Source organism: Lonchura striata, chromosome 3 (genome assembly GCF_050655825.1).
Source record: "Lonchura striata isolate lonStrDom1 chromosome 3, ASM5065582v1, whole genome shotgun sequence".
Taxonomy (NCBI): Eukaryota; Metazoa; Chordata; class Aves; order Passeriformes; family Estrildidae; genus Lonchura; species Lonchura striata.
The window spans coordinates 76,696,792-76,718,415 of NC_140705.1; the positions used below are offsets into that span (position 1 = coordinate 76,696,792).

The window sequence follows — 21,624 nt, forward strand, 5'->3', positions numbered from 1 at the left end:
CAAAAGAGGGTGGGGAGATGATGAAGGGGAGGAGGACAGGGAAAAGATGCAGCTGCTCATTTTTAATTTTTGAAACTAGCTGTGAATTCTTGGCATTTGCTTAAGCTTTATAATAAAAACTAGGGGCATGACTGAAACACTGCATCTTTGTTCTACTGTGGTTGCCAAAAAGAAATTCTTAAAATAGTAACAAATAAATTATTTGAATTCTTGTCTAAAATAGTATAGATGGAAGATGTTTTGCCAGATGAGATTGCATGTGTAGAGCACTGTCAAAGCAGTGGAAGCTTTTGGAAAATCAGCCAACACCATATGTTGTTTTTTATTCTGTGCTGCCAACATGCAAGTCATTAGGAGATATTTTCATATATTTCACCTGCCAGGAAGTAGAAATCCCTGTAGCATTTCTTCCTATAAATCTATTGAACCTGCTCAGTCTGTGTGCCCTCAAAGCAAAGAAGTCCAGCAGCATCCCAGCAGGTTGAAGGATGATCCTATCCATCTACCCAGCCCTGTTGGAGATTCATCTTGAGTACTGGGCCCAGTTTTGTACTCCCCAGTGCAAGAGACATGTGGACATAGCAAAGGGCCATAATGATGACTGGGATTGGGCTATTCAGCCTGTAGAAAGACTCAAGTGGGGAATCTTATCTGTCTGTATAAGTATCTTGTGGAGGGGGAAGTATAACAGGTGGAGCCAGTTCAGATTCTTCTTGGCTGTTTCCAGCAAGAGGACAAAATGCATTGGGTGCAAACTGAAACACAGGGGTTTCTACCTGAGCACCGAAAAACAGTGGTTTCTACCTGAACACTGGTGCAGACTGCACAGAGGAGGTGTGGAGTCTCTTTCCATCCTTGGAGATACTCAAAGCTGACTAGGACCCTGAGAAACCCACTGCAGCTTGAGCAGAGGGTGGCTTTGGTGGCAGAGTCTAGAGGTGCCTGCCATCCTAAGTGAATCTGTAATTCTTGTGCCTCTGCTTTGGTGTCTAGCTGAAAAACTGGAGTATGTCAGATACCACTAAACAAGTTGTATGCTCTCACATATTTTTCTGAGTGGTAATAGTGAAATAATATTATTAACACTATTAGAGAAAAATTTATGGTTGAGGAACAAAGCTTGAAACAATGTGTGGAATTAGACGTGTTTGGGGCTTTGTTGCACAACCTTTCACATGTTAGTGAGCTCTTGCCCACATAAGTAGTCTCGCTGACGTCAATAGGACTACTCCTGTAAGTGTTCACCAGTGCAAATAAGGGTTGCACAATGTGTCCTTGTCTGTAATGTACAAGTGTATGTAACACAGTATTTAATTATCACTTCAAACCTCCTTTACTTCAGTAGCATATTCTTTTAAATATCTCAAATTATACTGCTTTTCTTAGGCTGTATTTTCTGACATAGAGATATCATTATATCCATCACTATAAAATTGAGCAGAGATAGCATCTTTGAAAATAATTTTCCTTCTGTTCATTTATACAGCTGAAAAAAAGAGCTGACAGAAAAAAAAGAAAATAATTCTCTTCCTTGATAGTGTTTTAAATAAATTGGAGTTTCTAACTTTTTTCTGACAGTTTGATGGAGTCAGTGCTTTACTTTCAGTGCTTAATTAGTCTGATGGTATGCTTTCTTTCCCCACAAAAGAATTAAATAGGTTGTTTTTTTTTTTAATTTTAAATGTCAGTCAAAGTTCAATTCTGTATAAAGAGGCACCTTGTATCTATATTTTACAGTAATACAAAAAGTAGAGTAAAAAGCAGTTTCAAAGATCAATTATGTGATGCCATCTTTTTGTATTTCAACTGTATTGCTAAAATGTCTGTTGTGTAGCTCTTTTGGTGGTGTTGAGGGAAGGCTATGATGTACCCTCTAACATTCAAATGATAACGCTGGAGTCTCTATCTTGAAAACTTGATTTTTTGGATGGCTTTTAGAAGCTTTTATATTTTAGAACTTCTTTTCTTGTTTTAGCTATTGAAATTTTTGTCAAAGTGCTTGAATTTGGTTAGAGAGTTTTCTGGAACTACTGTAGTAATAGTTGAATACCTGCATACAGATAGTTGGAGTTAAATCTCTTTGGAATTGTGAAATCTTGTAAGAATACAGTGTTATAATTTAGAAAAATGAGCCTGTTCCACTGTGTAAAGAGGATAGATGTTATTCATTCAGACCAGCAGTACTTTTACAAAGAGTTGATTTGTAATGCTGAAAACTCTTTGAAGATAATCGTTAAAGTAAGATAGATAAAATTAATTGCTAGAAGGTAAAATAAGAAAAATTGATACTGCAATTATGATGGTATTTTAATTAATTAATTAATTTATTTAATAGGTACACCCATTTTATACCTATTAGTAACCTGAAGAGACTAATTGGAAACTGGACTAAACTCTTTTTCAGCTTAGTCTTTCATTTAAAATCAGATGTCTTTAAAAAAAAAAAAATAAAGTGTGCACCAGCTCATCCTTCAATTTGTTAGGTTTCATGTACATCTCGCAGAAGACACCCTTTGTGTTAATCAGTAGGTCAGGATCTTGGCAGCACTTTCTATCTGTCTTTAAACAAATGAACCTTTAAATATCATGGCCAATATGTAGATCAAATAAGAATAGCACCTTGCAGCTTGCTTCTTGCATCAGTTCTAAAGTTTCCCATTCAACAAATAATCAGGTTTGTGAATAGTTATTTTTTTAGACTTCAGCAAAGCTTTTGATATTGTCTCTCACAGGTTCCTCTTGGACAAAATGTCTAGCACACAGCTGGGTAACAGTGTTAGGTGATGGATGAGCAACTGGCTCACAGATGAGGCACAAAGGGTTACAGAGAATGGGGTGACATCAGACTGGGGACCTGTCACTAGTGAGGTTCCACAGAGTGCCATCCTTTGGTCTGTGCTCTTCAACATCTTCATAAATGAACTGGATGCAGGACTTGAAGAAATAATATTCACAGAATATGTGAAATTCAGCATTTAGACTAATTTGTATATTTTTCTAAATGTTTTAGTTTATACATGATGTCTAGAGAAGTGCTGGGCTAGCATGGTTCGTTTTTGAACAGCTTCCTTCCTATGAACCAGATCAAACCTTTCTGGATCTGGTTGTGTTATATTTCTTCTATTAATACTTTTTAGTGACCAATTTTTCTGGGTTTTGTACCTTCTCATTTTGTGAAGGATGTTGACTGTGTTTCTCTTTAAGCATCCTAAGACTTTAAGTTTGAAGGGGATTTAAAAAGAATGACAAATCCTGGTCTGTGGTGCTGCAGGTAGGGTCATATTATCAAAGCAGAGACTCTCAGGTGTCCAGTCTTGTTGCAAAGTAGCATGTTATTTGAGTGTGTGTAGGTGTTATTTCAGAAGTGTCCTGTACTCTGAGAAAGTGTCCTAACATGTCTACTAATCTAAGTGTTAAGATGAAGTGAGATGCTCCTTTCAGAAGGAAGAACATTCTCTGTCTCCAGTTTAGCGAATGAGACTTGGAACAGCCATGTAGTATCCATCAAAGGTTTCATCATAGTGGATCTTGTTTGTGGAATAAGTTAAGGTGCAGTTTATAAACAGGAGCGCACATTTTTGTTGCTAAGTATATTATAAAGCATTTACAGAACTTTATTTACAAAAGTTTGTTTCAAGTAATAAATCAGCATTAAAACACTGGTAATAAAGGGAATGGGATTACTTTTAAGACAAAAGAGTTCACTCAAAAAGAGAGCTACTCCAGAATTAGGTGTCAGGTGGGAGGAAGACATTGCATCATCCAGAAGGTATTACTGGAGAAGACATAAATCAAGAGCTTGGTCCCAACACCTGCTCTCAAGAGAAGAGTGAACTTCCCTTGAGAACTTCTAACCTTGCTTAATCATTATATTTTAAGTAGTTTAATCTGAAGTGGTATATACTCTTAAAAGAGATTAATTATGTGCATGTTCTGAGGGACTTTACATATTTCATAATGAGTTATTAATATATTTTAGTATTTATTTAATCTTTATTAAGATATACATTACTCTTCAGGTATATTTCGGGCAAGAGCAAAGTACCCTGGCTCTGTGTGTTGCACAAGAGAAAGAAAAAGGCAAATAATTATACTGAGATGTTCCTTATACATCTATGAATACATTTTAACCTACTTCAGTATAATGCTTTACTTACAATATGTTAATAATTATTTTTATCAGTAACCTTAAGATGATACATAACTCTCTCAAGCAAATGCTTGAAATTATTTGATTATAATTTTCAAGTCCTAGAGCACGTCTGTAGTCCTTTTGTTAGCTTTTTGCAGAGTGTTAATTAAATTTCCAAATTTGGTTCCATCATGCACCTGGAAGCAGAATAAAGCTTTTTACAGACCCCTCGGAGTTACTTCAATGTGCTAATGAGAACTGGAGAAAAGCTACTCTCAAACCAGGAAAGTAAGACAGAGTTTTAAAAGAGCTTTTAAAAGCCCCATACATCAACTAATGGATAACATTACAGCGTAGCAGCATACATACAGGATTAAACCATTCAGAAAACTTGAAGTGTGTTTTGAAACCCCATGAAAAAATGACTATTCAAACTGAGAATATGTTGACTCCTCCATTAGGCATACATATAATTCCTATGGAAGGATTATAGGCCTTTTAGCTCTAGCTAATGAAAACTGATTTCATCAGGAGTTTTATATAATTTTTTGCTTTTTAAGTTAATACTGAAGCAGGGCTCAGAGCTGCCAGTACTTTGCAGTTCTTGAGTGTTAGATTTTGGGAGATGTAAGCAGCTGAGTATCTACAGATGTCTAGGACTCAGGCTTGCAGGATGCTGATAATATCAGAAAAACCACCATGAAAGTTGGTGGAAACTCAAGGCTGTATGTCCATGCCTTGCTTAGCATCTGGCATGTTCAAGTGCATCCATGGCTTTTCATCAGGAATATGTGATTTGAATAACAGGATATGGGATGTGGTGGTTGTGGATATTCTTTTTGTACATGCACATTCCAGTTCTGTTTAGCTGAGCTGGTCTTTATTTTCTCTCTCTAAAATTCAGCAAGTGCTGCTGGCATCCCAGCTGAGATGTCACATGGCTGCTGCTGTCATTTACATGAATAAAGATCCTGAAGGTTTATGCAGTTACTGGAGGCTCATGTAATTCAACATTCACCTTTGAATGAAGATTTGAAGCGGTTAATAGTAAAATGTATTATCTGTGAAACAAACATAAACCCTTTTAAAATACCTAAATCAGCAGTGAGGTGTTTTCAGGTACTATATTATTGGTTTTCACTGATGATATGCCGGGGCCATGTATTGGGCTTTTTTTAGCAATGCAGGAGGGACTTGTAGGAGGAGGGTAAAAACGGTGACTGGAGCTGCTCACAGGCAAACTTATGAATTGATTTTTCAAGAAAAGAGCAATCAAAGAGGTTTGACCATTCTGATTGCTTCTTGTTAGTGATTATACTTTTTGCCAAACCAGTAACGTCAGGTTTCAGAGGATTTGGGCACTTGGTCACATTACATTCCTGTGTTCTTAAATGGATTAAGATAAAAAGTCTGACTTGAAAAGGATATTTCAAAACTGACTGTGCCTGTGCTTTTGAATCCTGATGCTTTGAACAAAGAAGGGATTGATTTAATGGGATTAATGCTTAATCCAAATGAAGCAATGTACACACATGCCTTGAATGCTTTTGAGAATAACTACAAATATCACTTATAAAGTTCTGTAGAAAAATACAGAGAGGTGATCTTTGTGTAAGTAAGAGATGGGACAAGACTGCTTTAGATAAAGGAGTACACAGGCAAAGTTGTGTTCAAATTAGGTCTTCTGAATGACTTTTACATATTTAAAGTCTTCTTTTTTTTGCACAAGTATGATATTTATTTTCAAATGCTGAAGTGTGAGGAAGTGTAACACTTCACTTTTCATAATTCTGTTATTTCAGATAAGAAAAATTATTTTCATATTAGGCATTTTTACCTACTTGGAGAAATTAAGACTGCCTATATTTGCTGTGACTCTGCAGCCCCTCTAATTTCAGAGAAGAATTGCTTATTAAACCACATAAGTTAATTAGTATATTTTTTTCCTTTTAATTATTTTGCTGTTGTTCTTGATAATAGATGCAACATTGACAGCATTTATAGTTATTTCTTTTTGTGTTTATTAGTAAAAGCCTTCATGATGTGCAAAATCTACCTGACTTCTTACAATGACCAGTGTACATCCTCAAAATGTGTTTTCAAATAATTGGATCCTGTCTAAATGGGAAAAAGGGTTTGGAGGGAAGCAATGACTGCAGTCATTCAGAGATTAGCTGCTTGAGGATAAAATGCTGACCTTTGGTAAGTATTAGGCTGGCTCATCAGTTTTTACCCATTCTTTCCTCACTCCCCATGTGCCCTCCAGACTGGGAACCAGACACTTTAGGTGAAAATTAAAATTATTGCCTAATCATGAGGTTTGATTAAGTTAGAGGTTTTAGAAAAAAGACCAAATATCACAATTCTAATGAAAAAATGCAAGAATTGCTAATGACGTGTGTGACTCATGTTGCTAAATGGAGCAGATTTTTAAACATAGCTCTAGGCTTCAATTCTTTCAGCTCATTCACAGTCAGTTCTGCTTTATACTGAGCTCAGTGAAGCTATTCTCAGAGGAGAGTGCAGTGTGACATGGATTAGAAGTCAGAGGGCAGAGCCATTAATCGATTCAGTACTACACAGGTTATCTAATAGCTAAGAAATTTTTAAAATATTTTAGACAGCATAAAAATCTGAAAACAAAAATATGACTGTCTAGTGATTTTTTACTTTATAATTTTTTTTTCTCTAAATGAAGTCTGTTGAAGACTGGCTCAAAGGCAAGGAATAATTACTGATAATTGATGTTTGAAGGTTTTAGTGTTTAATTTTAAATCCAACTCTGCTATATCTGAGTTAGTAAACAATGTGAAGGAGCATTCTTATGTATTAGAATTGGATTTCTGTCTGGAATGGTTCTTGGCATTGCATTTTCCAAGCCAGTTAGTGATGTCCTGGGCAGGTCTCGGATGTGGTCAGGTCAGGGATGCTTCCCAGCAGGCTATCAACCTTAGCTGTGGCAATTTCCCCTCAGCTTCATTGTTGGAGATCATCAAGGATGAAGGATTTATAAACCACAAAAGCAGGTGGTATGGTCAAAAAGAACATTTTAAATTGAGATCTACACAACAAAGCTGGGTATGCTGGTCAGGAGTGAGTGCTGGGCTGCCCCAAGTGGTGGGCAGCTGGAGCTGTCTCTGCCTATGGTTTGCTCAGAAGGGAATGAAAAGAGGAAGAGCTTAAATGATATGTGTGTGTCCATCATTTTTTAATCACAAATTCCGAACAAATAGCATAAAACATGACAACAACAAGTTGTGTCAGCGGCACTGAAATGTGAGTTGATCATTTTAAAATAAGGATGCAAGAGAGAGAACTGATTTGGAGTGTGTTTTTAATTAAACAGGATATATGTATGGGGGCAAACTCCACTGCATAAATGGGATGAATGGACATCCAAATCAAATGCCAGGTTTCTCCTTTAATTCCCAGAGCAATTATTCCAGTCTTTCTGTGCTTTCTGGCCTGCTGAGTGGCCAGAGTTCAGCCTTCCTGAGTGATCGTCCCTTTTGGTAACTGTCACAGCTCTGTCAGAGGGCAGATGGGTTGCAGATACAAGAGGTGATGCTTTCTGGGGGTGTATGAAATGAAGTGAGGGGAGCTTTTGTTTGGGCTGCTTGGGAGGAAGTGTATAGACTAACACAGTTAAGAATGTGTGCACTGCTGCCTTTTCCTTTGCTAGGCACTGTTGATGTATACACTTGATGCTTCACACAAGAAATCATGAACGAGAATGAGAGAAGTCCTTGTATTACTGGAAGTAATGGGAAGTAGTAGTGAAGGGAGAAGTAGTAGAGGAGAAATATTTCTAATGTGAATGAATGTAGAAAAGTTTTCTGCCCCATATATTTAGGACCAATATGTTAACAGAAAAACTAATAACCAGCATTGGCTTGTGTTATGTTTGTTTGTTGGTAATTCTGTAAATGGCACCTGATTGGAATGATAAACTTTAGTTTCCTGACGGTTGGTGTGTTATTGTCCTGTCCATTTAAATATTACCAATTATTATCTCTAAATATTCAAATAGGGTTTTTTGCATTTTTCAGAATTAAGGGATTACAATGCTTCAATAGAGAGGTCAATTAGAGAAGTCAATAATATTTAATAATAATACATTACTAGAAGTTTTCAGGAGCATGTGAATGTTCAAGAGGGCGAGTGTGTGCATATTGTTATGCAAGAATTTTATTCTAATGTGTATCTTACAATCAAGAAGGCTTTCCATATGCCATAAAATAATTGCTTCTGCACAGCTATAAAATGCTCTTACATTCAGGCATTCTTACAACACTTTTTAGCCTTAATGTACATAAAACACAAACTATTAAAATTTCTTTGAAAAGGTTTGTATTTCTACATTTTGTGAAGTTACAATGTGTTATTGTTAGTCTTGGTTGTGGAGTTTGTGTGAATGTTTGCAGGGTATGTTTTTTGATGCAGCCGGCTAACAACTGGGAGCTGACCAATAAGTTGGCCTTAATCTATGTAGAAAATAGGTTTAAGTCACTCCTTTTTAACTCTGCAAACATAGTTGTAAATCTTGTTCTTCTTGCTCCCATCTACAAATCTCACATTGAGAAAGAACATCTGCTCAGATACCTTTAGTGAAATAAAAATGGGTAATTTAAAGACTTGTAATTCTTGTATCAGCTCCATGAGTTACGTTTCTGTATAAGGTTAAAGCAGAGTTTTTAGCTTTAGGTTGCTGAAGTTGCATAATATTAAAGTTGTTTAATATCCAATAATAAAGTTGGATATTAAACTTGAGACCTGTAGACTGAAGTCTTATTTCAAATTGACATTTTATTGAATTCTGATGTGTGTTTTACAAAACCCATAACATATAAAGGTTTGGATCAAGAAAGAAAGGTTATTTCCACTGAAAAAACAAATCAATCTTTTCACAATTCCAGTTGCTTAATTTTACAATCTTTTTGGGTCATAGATTTTTACTAGAAGAAAAAAAGTGTTTCTTTGCAGTCTAGAGACAACTTGAAAGTAGCAGACATTTTATGACAAGTCTGTTTTGATAATTTTTCATGTAGAACTTAAAGGGCAGATAAATTTTGATGGCTAAATCTTTAAAATTTTTTGATTGATTCTTAAAACATGTTTCCTTTTCAAATTTTCTCATTAAGAAATTAGAAATACATTTTCAAGGGTCTAAATTTTTCTCATTTGAACAAATTACAGAATTATATTAATGAGTTTGATATTTTTAGAACATGAGGCAATCCCTGAACTGGCTTTAAAATTATCTTGTTCATTTCGCACTTGTATTTCTTTATAGCTACATTATGATCTAACTCTACAAGCTTTCACCTAAGGTTAAACAATCAACATAGGGGGGTTTTGCTTGGTTCCACCCCACTTGCTGATTATCTACTTGTCTTACTGATTTATGATATACCTTTTCTTCTTCACTAATGAAAATCAGGATGCTCAATAAGCTCTTATTCAAGTGATTCATATATGAGGAATTGCCTTAAGTAGCAATGTTGTTCTTTGAGGTTATGATGCCCAGCAGGAACTGCCACCTCTGGTTTAAAAGGAAGGGTAGTTTAAACCAGTTTTGAGCTGTTGGGGGCTGATGTGAGTAAGCAATGCGGTGCAGTTGGTGTGAGGAAAGTGGTGTAGGTGGTTGATGTTCTGCAGATGAGAGCTGTTGGTTTTCCTTCTGATATTGCTTCCTGAAGACTTTCACAGTAAACATTTGTAAGAGGTCTTAAATATTACCATCATTGACTAGTATTCAAATTGCACTGTGCCTCTGTCCATCATGTACTGCAAAATAGGAGAATCTATCTCATTTTGTACCAAGAATGCTCTCTGAAAGAGGTCAGTGTTGTTCAGAGGGGAGTTTCATTTCTGCTGAAACCTGACTGCTTTCTGTGGAGACTTTACTATTATATTTAAATACGCAAAACACAAGAGAAGATGGCATAGAGTCATTACAGTGGCTGCTGCTCCTCTTCCCCTCATATCTCGAGTCATTACAGTTGTTGTTGCTTCTCTCTTCCTCTCATATGCCATTAAGGCTTTTGCACTGTTCCCTCTTGTCCTGGAGCCAAGTCACTCTGGACAGGCTCTTTTTATCGCTTCCCCCTTTGGACAGCCTCAGCACTGCTGGGTTCACCTGCAGTCATTTTGTTTGGGTGATTTGCAAAGTGTATCATCAGAGTATAATTTTGTGAATTTGAAAATTTATTTATGAATGTCAGGGATCTCAGATTCTAAATCTTTGTTCTTTTTCTGAAATGTTACTGGAGTTTTCTTTCTGTTGCAGATTTTGTAAATACCTTTTATCTGCAATTATTTTCATTTTGATAACTAAGTTATTAAAACAATGGAAGCATGCCTGTGAAAACAGTTTATATATCCAAAGTAACTTGAGTAATTCTAGTATTTGAAAATTGTGTCTAATTTTGGTGTTCCATAATAGTTTGTATTAATTTTGATGCAATTTGCAGTGAGAACACTGAATTTGGTGCTCTGTGAGACATCCCAGCTCACCTTCTTCTGTCTCTTTCTAACCAGTTTCTTTATCAATATATCATTCTGCATATCTTGGAAATAGTTTTATAGTCACAATCATAGTAATGAATTCCTACTTGGCTATTTCTCCTAGTGTATGCCTTCAGGGGAATTTTTGTACACAGTATCTTGTATGGCTACACTTTTCTTCTACTATTTTCTACATTACAGCTCATTTTTTGACAGTGTATTGCTCTCTCTGTTCTATTTAAATAGTCATATATTCAATCAGTGTGTTAAACAAAGGAATATTGATTCTTGCTGGTCTCCAGGTATTTTCTTCATATGAAGAAATTTATACCAATAATTTAATCAATTAATGTTCTCTCTTTCAGGCTTAACAGATGAAAAAGTGAAGGCGTATCTTTCTCTTCACCCCCAGGTACTGGATGAGTTTGTGTCAGAAAGTGTAAGTGCAGAAACTGTGGAAAAATGGCTAAAAAGGAAAAATAACAGACAAGAAGGTAAGTGCTTTTTATTTGTGATTAATATTTAGCTTTCAACAGCTCAGTTATTTTCAGATTTAAAAAGGAAATCTGGTTTTGGTATAACTTGAATATTATAATTTTTGTGTTTAGGTTCTACCATTTTTTCAAAGGCACAATAGGCTAACAATTTTTTAAAGTATTTTGAGCCTTTTGGTATTTTTATTTCGAAATATACTGGTATTAATATTAGAAGTTTAGTTTACCCATTTTGAATTGAAAATCCTATCCATCAACCTGTGGTGTCTTGTTTGAGAATATAACTTGGTTTTCTTGGATTAAAAATTGGTAAATTTTGAATTAAAATTATTCAGTATGCCTCAATAAATTACTGGATATGCCATCTCAAAAGTTCCTACTTGAAACATGTAGTAAGTCAATTTCAGATAAGAATGTTAATATTATAACTCAATGTGTTAAATTCTGGAGGTATTTCTTTCGTGTTTCTTTAGGTAAAATACCTTGCTAAATAGACCCAGGAAACTTGGATTTGAGCTGGCTTGGGTTGACAGTGATCCTGAATTTTGCAATGATCTTAAATTTTGTGAGATTATCTGCAAACATAAGATTCAGGCAATTTTAACAATGATTTGTAATGTACCAGGTAAAATGCAAATGAGGAAGAAACACTTTTTTTGCTTTGTGGCTGATTTCTAAGGTGTATAGGGTTTTAAGTTCTAATGATAATTCTTATTTTAAATAGAGCACTATTGTTACTTTCTAGAAGATAGTGTTTTCTGCAGAATTATGTTTAAAAAAATGGCGGGCAAGGAATGGAAAAGGCTATGTTGAGTCAGATTTTTGGTGGTAATGACTACATACCATCCTAAGGTGGCAATACATTTTTGTTGGCTTAAAGAGATTACCTAGCAGCAGAATAGAAGTATATAGCAATCAACTGTTTATCTTTTTCCTTGTAGTTTGCAAACTATAGCCCAGCAGGAGGCCTATTGTTATAATCCACAACAACAATCAGAAAAACAGTGCTATGAATCAGGGAAATAGGTTGTGACAATTCCTTTTGTACACAGATGATGAAAAATACTTTCATGTTATCAGAAATTAATACTTCTTGGGTTTTTTTAGCTATGTGTATTTAAAAATAATAATCTTATCTAAGGTGCTTGAAATCACTGTAAGAAATCACTATGTGTTTGAAACACACTTTATAGTGTGGGTTAAGGATCTTTCTGCTAAAACCAAATAAATGCTTTGGAGAACTTTTAGCTTCAAGAATCATATTTTACTAAGTGGCATTTATTACCAGTTGTTCAAAGTTTCCAATTTTTGGGGACGAAGGTATAAATGAAAGATAAACTTTTGTGGAAGTCCTCATAAAAGTTTTTGTAACAACTGCTAAAGTAAAGTGACTGCTGACCATTTTCCTAGTGAAGTTTTAATGTGAACAGGTACTACAGTGGGATTTGTCTGGTTTGTTCATACACTTTAAAAAATCTATATTATGGCTGATTTTCCCCAAAGTTGTATTAAAAGTGTCGAGCAATAGTTATGCTACCATTAGCATTTAGCTTCATTCTGTTATCATCCTACATGTCTTTCTGCCTTCCCTGCTACTTCCCTTTTGCTGACAGTGATATTTAAGGTGGCCGTAGTTATTACACTAAAGGCAGTCATACAGATGGGGCTTCTTTAGTGCTGGGTTTTAGATAAAAATAAGCACAACCAGATTTAATACTACACTTGCCAAGTAAAGTAGATTAATTTGAATGAATTTTGTTTATAGAATGAAATGGATACTGATGAGCCTTGTCTGTGATTTTCTTGTAGAAAGATAAAGTCTATAGTCATATAAAATATTTCTGATAACAACATATCCCAATCTTTCAGAAAGTAATATTTTCAGGAAATAAATTTGTTAGATGATATACTCATTTCATGCTAAGTATGTACAAATTGTACTGCCTGAGTTATGGTGGTGTTGAAAAACAAGGGGGAGAGAATGGAACTGATCCTTTTGGTGTCAGCACAGATCTGTGGTGGCTTGAAGTGGCTGTGCAGCCTAAGTTACTTTACATCAGTAGGGGTATATTTTCCTTTTATTTCTTTTGCTTCAGTCTCATCTACTTTACAAATGCTCACATCGTGTAATGGGATACAACCGGAAAAGTAAGCTTTGTTTTTATGAAGAAGTTGCCAGGCAGGCAAAAGGCTGTTTTGAGGCCTCTCGCTTAGTGTCTGTACTCTTACACATTGGTGACGCAGAATAGTCATTAGCCTATATGCAGAAATTGTGTCCTGCCTGATTTACAGACATCCAGCTGTGTGTACTCTTCAGCCAGAAGTCAGTGGGCCTACAGCCAGGGTAGTTTACCTGGATTTCATTAGCATGAACTGAAATGTCTGATTTGGACTCAAATGAACTGAATTTTATCTGTGACTGAGATTCACTGGATTAATTACTGTAAATGGTTTGGGTTTTTTTTTTTTTAACCTAAATTAATAAACAGGGAGGAAATCACTAAATATTGCAGTGTTTAAGGTATAATTATATCCCAAAATCTAATGAGTTGAGTCCTCAGTGTGTTAGATCTTGTATCTATCATAGTAAAATGATAGATTGAAATTTGATCATGATAGGTTGATGGTGATGGTTATCTATCTAGTATTATAAGACTTTTTTTATTTAACTTGTTTTTTTCCTTTTCCTGATATATTGGAGAAAACTTACAAAGATGGCATTGGAAAGGAATGCTGCATATGCTGATATTTGGGTATTCACTGTGACTTTCTGAACTGTGACTATTTTCTACCGATAAATTACATGTTCAAAACAAACCTAGGCCTTCTATTGCGCACAGAATTTCCAAACAACTCTATTTGTAATACACAAACACTTGAGTTTTAAATTTTTGCTATCCAGATCATGGCAGAGTTAATCAGCCAGAAGGAGATTTTTCTTTTCCAGATACCTAGATATAGTACTCACAGAACTCATGAGACTTCTTCCATTGTCCTATTTCATATCATTCAAGCAAAAGTGGCAGATGATTGTAGCCAAAACCATAATATTTGGATAGGTTTAGACTCTGTTGCTGGATAAATCCTCATCTCCAGGCAAATTTCTCAGAAAAATATTTATAAATTCCAAACTTAATTATACTATTTGAAACTTCACTGCCACAACAATAAGAGGCTAAGCACATTGATTACAAGCCAGATGTGCATCTTTTTACACTGTTGATACTGAATTTTGTAGATGCCTTTCCTAATCTTTTTAATTACCTCTTATATAATAAGAAGAAAGGACAAACTGTACTGACACAGAATGCCTACATGGAAAGCTGCCTATATCACTTAAGAAACTCATCACTTCCCATGGCCCTCATGTTCATCACAGTGCATGACTGTGTGCTTAATTACTGCTGAATCTGGAAACATTAACAGCTTTGTAAATAATTTTTTCCAGCCAAATTTGCCAAAAACATGTAAAGCTATGTATAGTGGCAACTTAAGGTGCTTTGTAATTGTTAATGCAAACATTGTTAAGTATTTATAAATACAATTAAAAAAAAATAAATGGAAATCAGTACATTCAGTACACGATATGACTGAATATATCCAGAACTTATAATCTTTTAAGTGAAGTTGACTTACTGCATTTCCAGGGACCTGATACTTCATAATTGACCTGTTAAAAAAAAAATGCAGTAATTAGAAATTAGTTGCTTAATATAAGTATGGCATTGCTGTAATGTTTGAACTGTACTAGGCTCCATCATTGACACATAAATTATAAAGTTTCACATAAATAATAAAAGTACAAAAAGTGATTTCTGTTGCTGCATTTTCAGGTTTTTAGATGTCAGCATGGTAGGCTTTAAAGTTGGCTACAGTCATGTAAATGACAAAGAAGTGAGTTTTTGAGAGGTGTTGATGTGTGACTATTTAGAGAGCAAGTCTGTACTTATGTTTTTATTGTTAAGGAATACCAAAGTACATATTTCTGCTTTAGCTCATAGTTGTTCCATTATTTGCTCTTTTAATTATTTATTTCTGCTTTTAAAAGGTGGTGTAAAGAGGCATGTTATTTGCACTTTGCCTAAGATTATTAAATAGATGAAAGGATGGCTAACATGCATTTCCTCAAGCAGGGATAGTGTATATAAAGATATACATGTAAGGAGGATGTGTGTCAGTATGTGTACGCTAAAGAGATGTCAGCTTGCTGCCAGAATTATAAAGAAACAAATGGAGCCTATTCTTGATGTGTTAGTTTTTGAAGACTGTGCCTTTTTGCACTGACTGAGCAGAGATACCTGTTGTGAAGTGCAGGATAGTAGCTGTAGAACTGTAGGTGAAGGCTACTCAGAATCTGGAGACTGTCACTGCTGTGATGCTCCACAGCTTGTTGCAATTTCGACTTCTCCCCAAACTAGGCAAGAGGAACTGATATGGGAACATGTTAACAACCTCCTTGATTTATAATTAGTGTATCTTAATATTTCATTGATGCTGCAGACATGCTGTTTTATTCTGATGCACCCCTGCTGTGCTTGTGTTTGTGACATCCAAGCAGGGCTTCTTATTACCAAACCCTACTATTTACATATTTTGATGCCTTTCTTGGATTCTTTTTTTCATTTTTCTCAAAATAAGATGGAAAGGTTGTATCTTCCAATTCCAAGTGGAATAATTCCTTGCTATACTCTTGCTCTTCATTCAGTGCTTGCCAATGACCAGTTAGATACAAAATGTTGGTCTAGGTGGTCTTATTGGTCTGAACCAAGGTGACATATCGCATATACTGACAGGTGCGACTTTCCTGGGATAATATCCAGAATGACAAAATTTGTCTCTATTGTGAATGTTTTTATCAGAAAAGTTGCAGTGATATCTGGAGGCTTGGCTGTGTAGAACATATTTCTCTGTGTATTTGGCACAGTCCTCACTTCCATGGAGATAAAACTCATTGGTAGACTTTTGTATTGCATAGTTTGCAGGTTGCCATTTTTCATGTGTCTAGAAAGTTTGTTAGTATCAGTATTTCAGAGGCAGACAGGTGAAGGCACTTCCCACTTCTGTGGTGGAGCTCTACATAGGAATATCATTTAAGTCCAGCTAATGAAAATGGAATACATGTGTCAGAAGTACTGAAGAATTTTGGAACAGCTATCTGGGGAGACTGTTCTATTGTGCCATTGCTTTTAAAAATGGTTTTATTGCTGCATCATTTCCTGAAGACTCAGTATAGTTGTCTGAGGTGAAATGGTTTCTTTCCTGTGTGATCAATTAAATATTTTTTTTCATTTATTGTTTTCTCTTAATTAATCAGAAGAGAATTATGAGTGGGCTCACTTTAGCTGTGAAAATATAGAGAAGGAGTTAATGAAAAAGTTATCCCTGTTGTGTTCTCAGTCTGTTTTTTTTAGACAGAAAAGGTTAATGGAAAGGATATTTAGGTTAGATAGAATAGCATTTTTTTAAAGTATTGATAATACAGAAATACTGAGCAGTGGCCTCTTGGTAGATAATACTAAAATCTTGAGTGATGATGAAGTTTTTGTTCAGTGTGTGGGTCAAGGTTGAAGCAGTTGCTAATTTTATTCTCTTGTTATTTGAATGGCTATCACTAGTGAACTCCAAATGATATGAAAAATGGCATGGTACATTTTTTTTTATTTTATTTGCTGAACAGTGTGAGAGTTTATTGTCTGATTGTTTTTGGGGTTTTTGAGTGAGTTGGGTGAAGGAGGTGATTTTTCCATTTTTCTGGAGTTCTGTATATTTAGAATTGTTTAGATGGTTAGAGATTTGCAGAATGTAATCCTTTAATGATGATATGTTTGGTCTGAAGAAGTAGACATCACTGCTTGGTCTGAGTTCCCTCTTGAACTAATTATGTTAATCACATTATATCTAGAGCAATTATTCTCAACATGTACTTATACTAATGTTTATTGTGTTTTTGTTAAGCTTGAATTAGGAGTGTTTATGTTTTTTTCAGTCTACTCAAAACCACTGTTTATCTATACTTCTAAGCCTGGATTCACAGAATAATTTTATGCACATTAGTGCTAGTTAGAGTAGAAAATAAACAGATGTTGATTTTTGTCATTTCTTAATCTTTCAGTGAATTAGGACATGGAGCTTCTTTTTCTGTGATACTGAGAAATAGGTTTTTCACTTTTCTTACTATTTCTCTTCTGTTTACAATTTGAACATTTCCAGATGATCAATACCTTTCTAAAGAGTGGGCAGTATAAGAGAGATAGTATTTCAATAATGGGTTAATTAACATTATATGCAATACAAAACCATTTCCCTCCTGTGTGAGACAGTTCTCCTGAATGTTGTCTGGCCCTGCTGTTTTTTGTTTTCAGATTGTTTCTCTTCTGCACACTGATCTTTATTTTTAGAGTAAAAATCAAGTAAACAAAAAAAAAAAATCTCAGTAATTGGTGGAGAAGATCCATTCTGCTGATGTATGTGGAGACTGTATACCCATGTAGCCAACACTTTTTAATGAAGATTATTTATGTCAATGTCAGCTAACCTGTTTTACCTGCATTGAAATGGAGTAGGAATGTTCCCATGGTCTGTAAGCTGAGAAAGAAAGAAACAAATAACAAGAGAATAGTCATTAACTTTTATGGGACTTTCAAATCCAAGTATAGCAGTATTAATTTGATTAATGTTGGCTAGACAAGGTCTGTAATCAAAGATTGACCAATAAGAATAAAAAGACAATGTAAAATAATTGCAGATGTTAGCATTGCTCGTTCTGTCCATTAAATGAGACTTTCATCTTTGAGGAAAGAGAAGTATGCAGTCACACAGTGTGAAAGTCTATTACACCACATGTGCACAAATATAGGATATTTATTCATGGGCGTTCTGTATGCGAGTAATGAAAACTCAGTTCAGCAAAGTTCTCAATGTCTTATCCATATATTATATATGTATAGATATTCTGCATCTCTTTTATTTCACAGGAAGTACAGGAAGCCCTGAGGAGGAATGAAAATTCATCTTTTACAGGAGATGTCTAGTTGGATATAAATGTTAATTCCATGCTCTAGATGTATTATTTTCTATTTCTGTCTGCAGAAATGATGGTTTGACTTAACCTCATATTGGCTATTAGTAAAGATTTTCAGCAGAAATTTTACTTCTGAAACTTCTCTGATGTCTTAAGGCTTTGAAGTGAGATTGTATACACAGAACAGTAAATCACAGACATAGTATGGGCTTATTGACAACAAAGTGTGTGATTCTATAGTGATTTAGTGATCATGGTGGTGATTCAGTTACATTAGCCTTGAAAATATCTGTGATTAGATGGAATTTTAAGCTAGTTTCCTGTGTTTTTTTATCAGGTCAGATTTAGTGCTGCTAATTTAAAGTGTGTACTTTTCATGGTGAGTCATTGATACTCCCTTTATTAGTCCTAGTGGCCAGCGATAGATCAAGTTCTTTGTCTGAAAATTACTTCTTCATACTCTTCATCCTGGCGATGAAATAAATCCTATCAAATGTCTTTCAACTGGACTATAAATAAACTGCTTTTGTTTTTTGGTGGTTTTTTTTTTTTTTTTTTTTGGCATGTTTTATGAATGAAAGTTAAATTATATTCCCATGTCATTCATCAAGAGGAAGGCCTAAGTATGACTTCATTCCCATTGATTTACTTCTATATATTCCCTAATTGCTCCTTCAGGAGATTATACCCATTTAAATATGTTGTAGGAGGAATACTTGTATTGCACATAAATGAACACTGTTGCATCTGCTTAGCTGACATACAGGTTTGTTTGTGTCACAAATATTACTCAAATACTTTGAAGATGTTATTAGGCATGTAGATAGAAATTATTTGGTTCAAAACATGTACTCATATTTCAGATAATAAAAAAAATCCAACAGCAAACAAACCCACAAAATTTTGAGATGAACCCTTTTCAATGACCTTCAAAGAAACAAATATTGGACAGAAAATCCAGGTATTGGAGAAAAAGTCCTCCTGAAGATTATTGGGATTCTAAGAACTTCAAAGTAAACTGTGGAATTCCTAGACAATTTTCACTACAGAGGACTTCATTTCTGAGAGGAATTTTTATTTTCATAAGCTCTCTGAAAAAATGGATGCATACTAAGCGGATGGATACTAAAACTTCATTTGTATTGAAAATTAAATCCAGATGAATAGAAACTGTAAAAAATCTCAAAGTGTCAGATAAAAATAAGGTTTGGTTGATCTTTGCCTCTGAGGCCTAGTTGCATGGCATATGATATCTCTGAGGCCAAACTGCTTTTTCTTCACACCCAAATATGATTTTGCATCCAAACTACCATCTGGAGTAGTCCTGGGCAGGGTTAGTCCTCTCATTTGATGCCAGATATTGTTCTGGGAAAATGCAGATTGGCAAGATGAAAGCCATGCTTTGGATGCAAAGTTAATCATGTCCTAGTGATATTCAAGCCCAGCCTACAGCCCTCATTCCTCCATTAGGCCTAGACTGAATTAGCTGTGGCAGCTCAGGGAGGGATGCTAGGAATACAGTGGAAAAATCAGCCGTTAGAGCTTGGAAACAGATAGAGAGCTTAGCCAAATGCAACCAAACAGGAAGCATCATTAAGTCACTGTGGAAATTACAGAGGTGAATTTGAAGTTCAGATGCTCTGTACAGATAATACTACCTCCTCATGATACATAGAAGAACAAAGTAAACCAGATGTGTAGATGTCTCTAATCTGTATTTCTGGAAGTCCAAAAGGCAAGCAAGACTTTTTTTTTTTTTTAATGGATCTCTTTGTTGATACAATATATGTGACAAGCTACATTTCCATCAGCATGGTGGAAGGAGACAATAAACTATTTGATTACCAGCATATGAGGCTTGGAGGAACCACTTCACCTGACTGTATCAATGGCAAATAAACCTGGATAACAGTCCACGAAGTTTAATTATGTTTAATTATTTTAATTCTTTAGAGAGTTTGAGCAAAATGTCTGACTGTCAATTATGGAAGAGGAGGAGATTGTGTATGGTCATTTTCTCTGGGTCTCAGGGAAATAGATCTTTTTTCTCCCTGTGGAACACTTAAAGCTCAGGTGTAAGGAGGTTTCGCAGGAAATTATAATGAGTTATAAAACCAGTGTCAGTTGGTATTGAGCCAATGATAAGTATGAATCTTACCTGAAGGTTTTGTCTTGTTTAAGCATAAGGACAAAAAAGCTAAGAAATAATTAATTGCTTAATTAGGCTAAAGAATAATTTCTTCTCAAAAGAATTATTGTTTCTATTTTTTATAAATTCTGTGAAGAAATTTACATCTACTTATCTAATTTTATGGCATTTGAGGATGCTCAGTTACTATCCATAGATCTTATGTTCTTTTGTAGGAGGTTTGTTGATTTTCTGGAGGGAAGTTAGCAAGGTCTGAATTTCTTGCACTGGCTAGAGCATCTAGTTCAATTCAGCCAGAAAAAGACCTCAAATTCTTATAGTGTTATTAACGCTTTATAAAACCTTTCTTCCTTATTATCTTTGCACTATGATGACTTTTGTGATGTTGCTACCAAACAGAAAGGGATTCTTTATTCTGCAAAAGACCTGAACTGTAGCAGAAGTTTTATAATTATGACTGTCACGATGAAGACAGTTGACAGATTTACCTTTTCCATAACAGTAGAATGAAGGGCACCCTGCAAAACAAATTGACTACAGGTTTGAAACAACAGGATGTCCTTTTTCACACAACCCATGCCTAAATTATGAACACATTAGCATAATATATTTGAGATGTTAAAAATGTAAATGGGTTCAAAAAGTGATTAGACACATTCCAAAGAAGAAATACTTCATCAAGGGCTGTTACATACTATGATCCTGATGCAGCCTCCAGCTGAGAAAATTCGTAAGCATCTGATTGCTCTGAGGACATACTGGAGTAAGTAGACTCTGTACATCTGTAGTCTGTCTTTTCTCTCCTTTTCATAAAGTGTAAATTCTTCATACTCTTCCTATTTCCTTTCTAAATGAGCTGTTACTAGCCTTTGTCATAGGCTACAAACTTGACTGGATGGACTTTTAAAGTTCAGCAGAATAGGGTCAGTATTCTCTGTCATTATGCTTCTCTGGCCTTTCTAGGATTTATGTACCACCTGTTGTTAGAATTGTGAGTCAGATTGTCTTAAAAACTCATTTGAATATGCTGGAAAAGAAACTGGGTTATTTATATATCCATTGTTTATGGATCTTTTTAGGTAAGCTGCAAGAGGTCTCTTCAGTTATAACAATAAGGCATCTTTGAAACTCTTTGGAGACAAAGCCTTATTCAGACTTATGTTAGCTGCCATACTGAGCTAATTTGTTTTATTCTTTCTTTCAACCTGCAATATGCAGAGATACCCATAAGTGATGATCTTTGGCTGCATAAAAAAAGTTTCTCTAGTTGAAATTGCTGAGCAGCAGAGATTATAGGACTTTCTCACATTTCTTTTTTTAA

The 21,624-nt window shown here is 35.1% G+C and overlaps 1 protein-coding gene across 12 annotated transcripts in view; it reads left to right on the forward strand.

Moving 5' to 3' along the window:
- The window catches only part of PDE10A (phosphodiesterase 10A), a 352,020-nt gene that overhangs the window by 244,153 nt on the left and 86,243 nt on the right, over window positions 1-21,624 (forward strand). For all 12 annotated transcript variants that reach the window (XM_021544164.4, XM_085575511.1, XM_021544159.4 and 9 more), the window contains one exon: window positions 11,005-11,133. In XM_021544164.4, coding sequence (XP_021399839.3) covers window positions 11,005-11,133 — 129 coding nt within the window. The remainder of the gene's footprint in view (window positions 1-11,004; window positions 11,134-21,624) is intronic.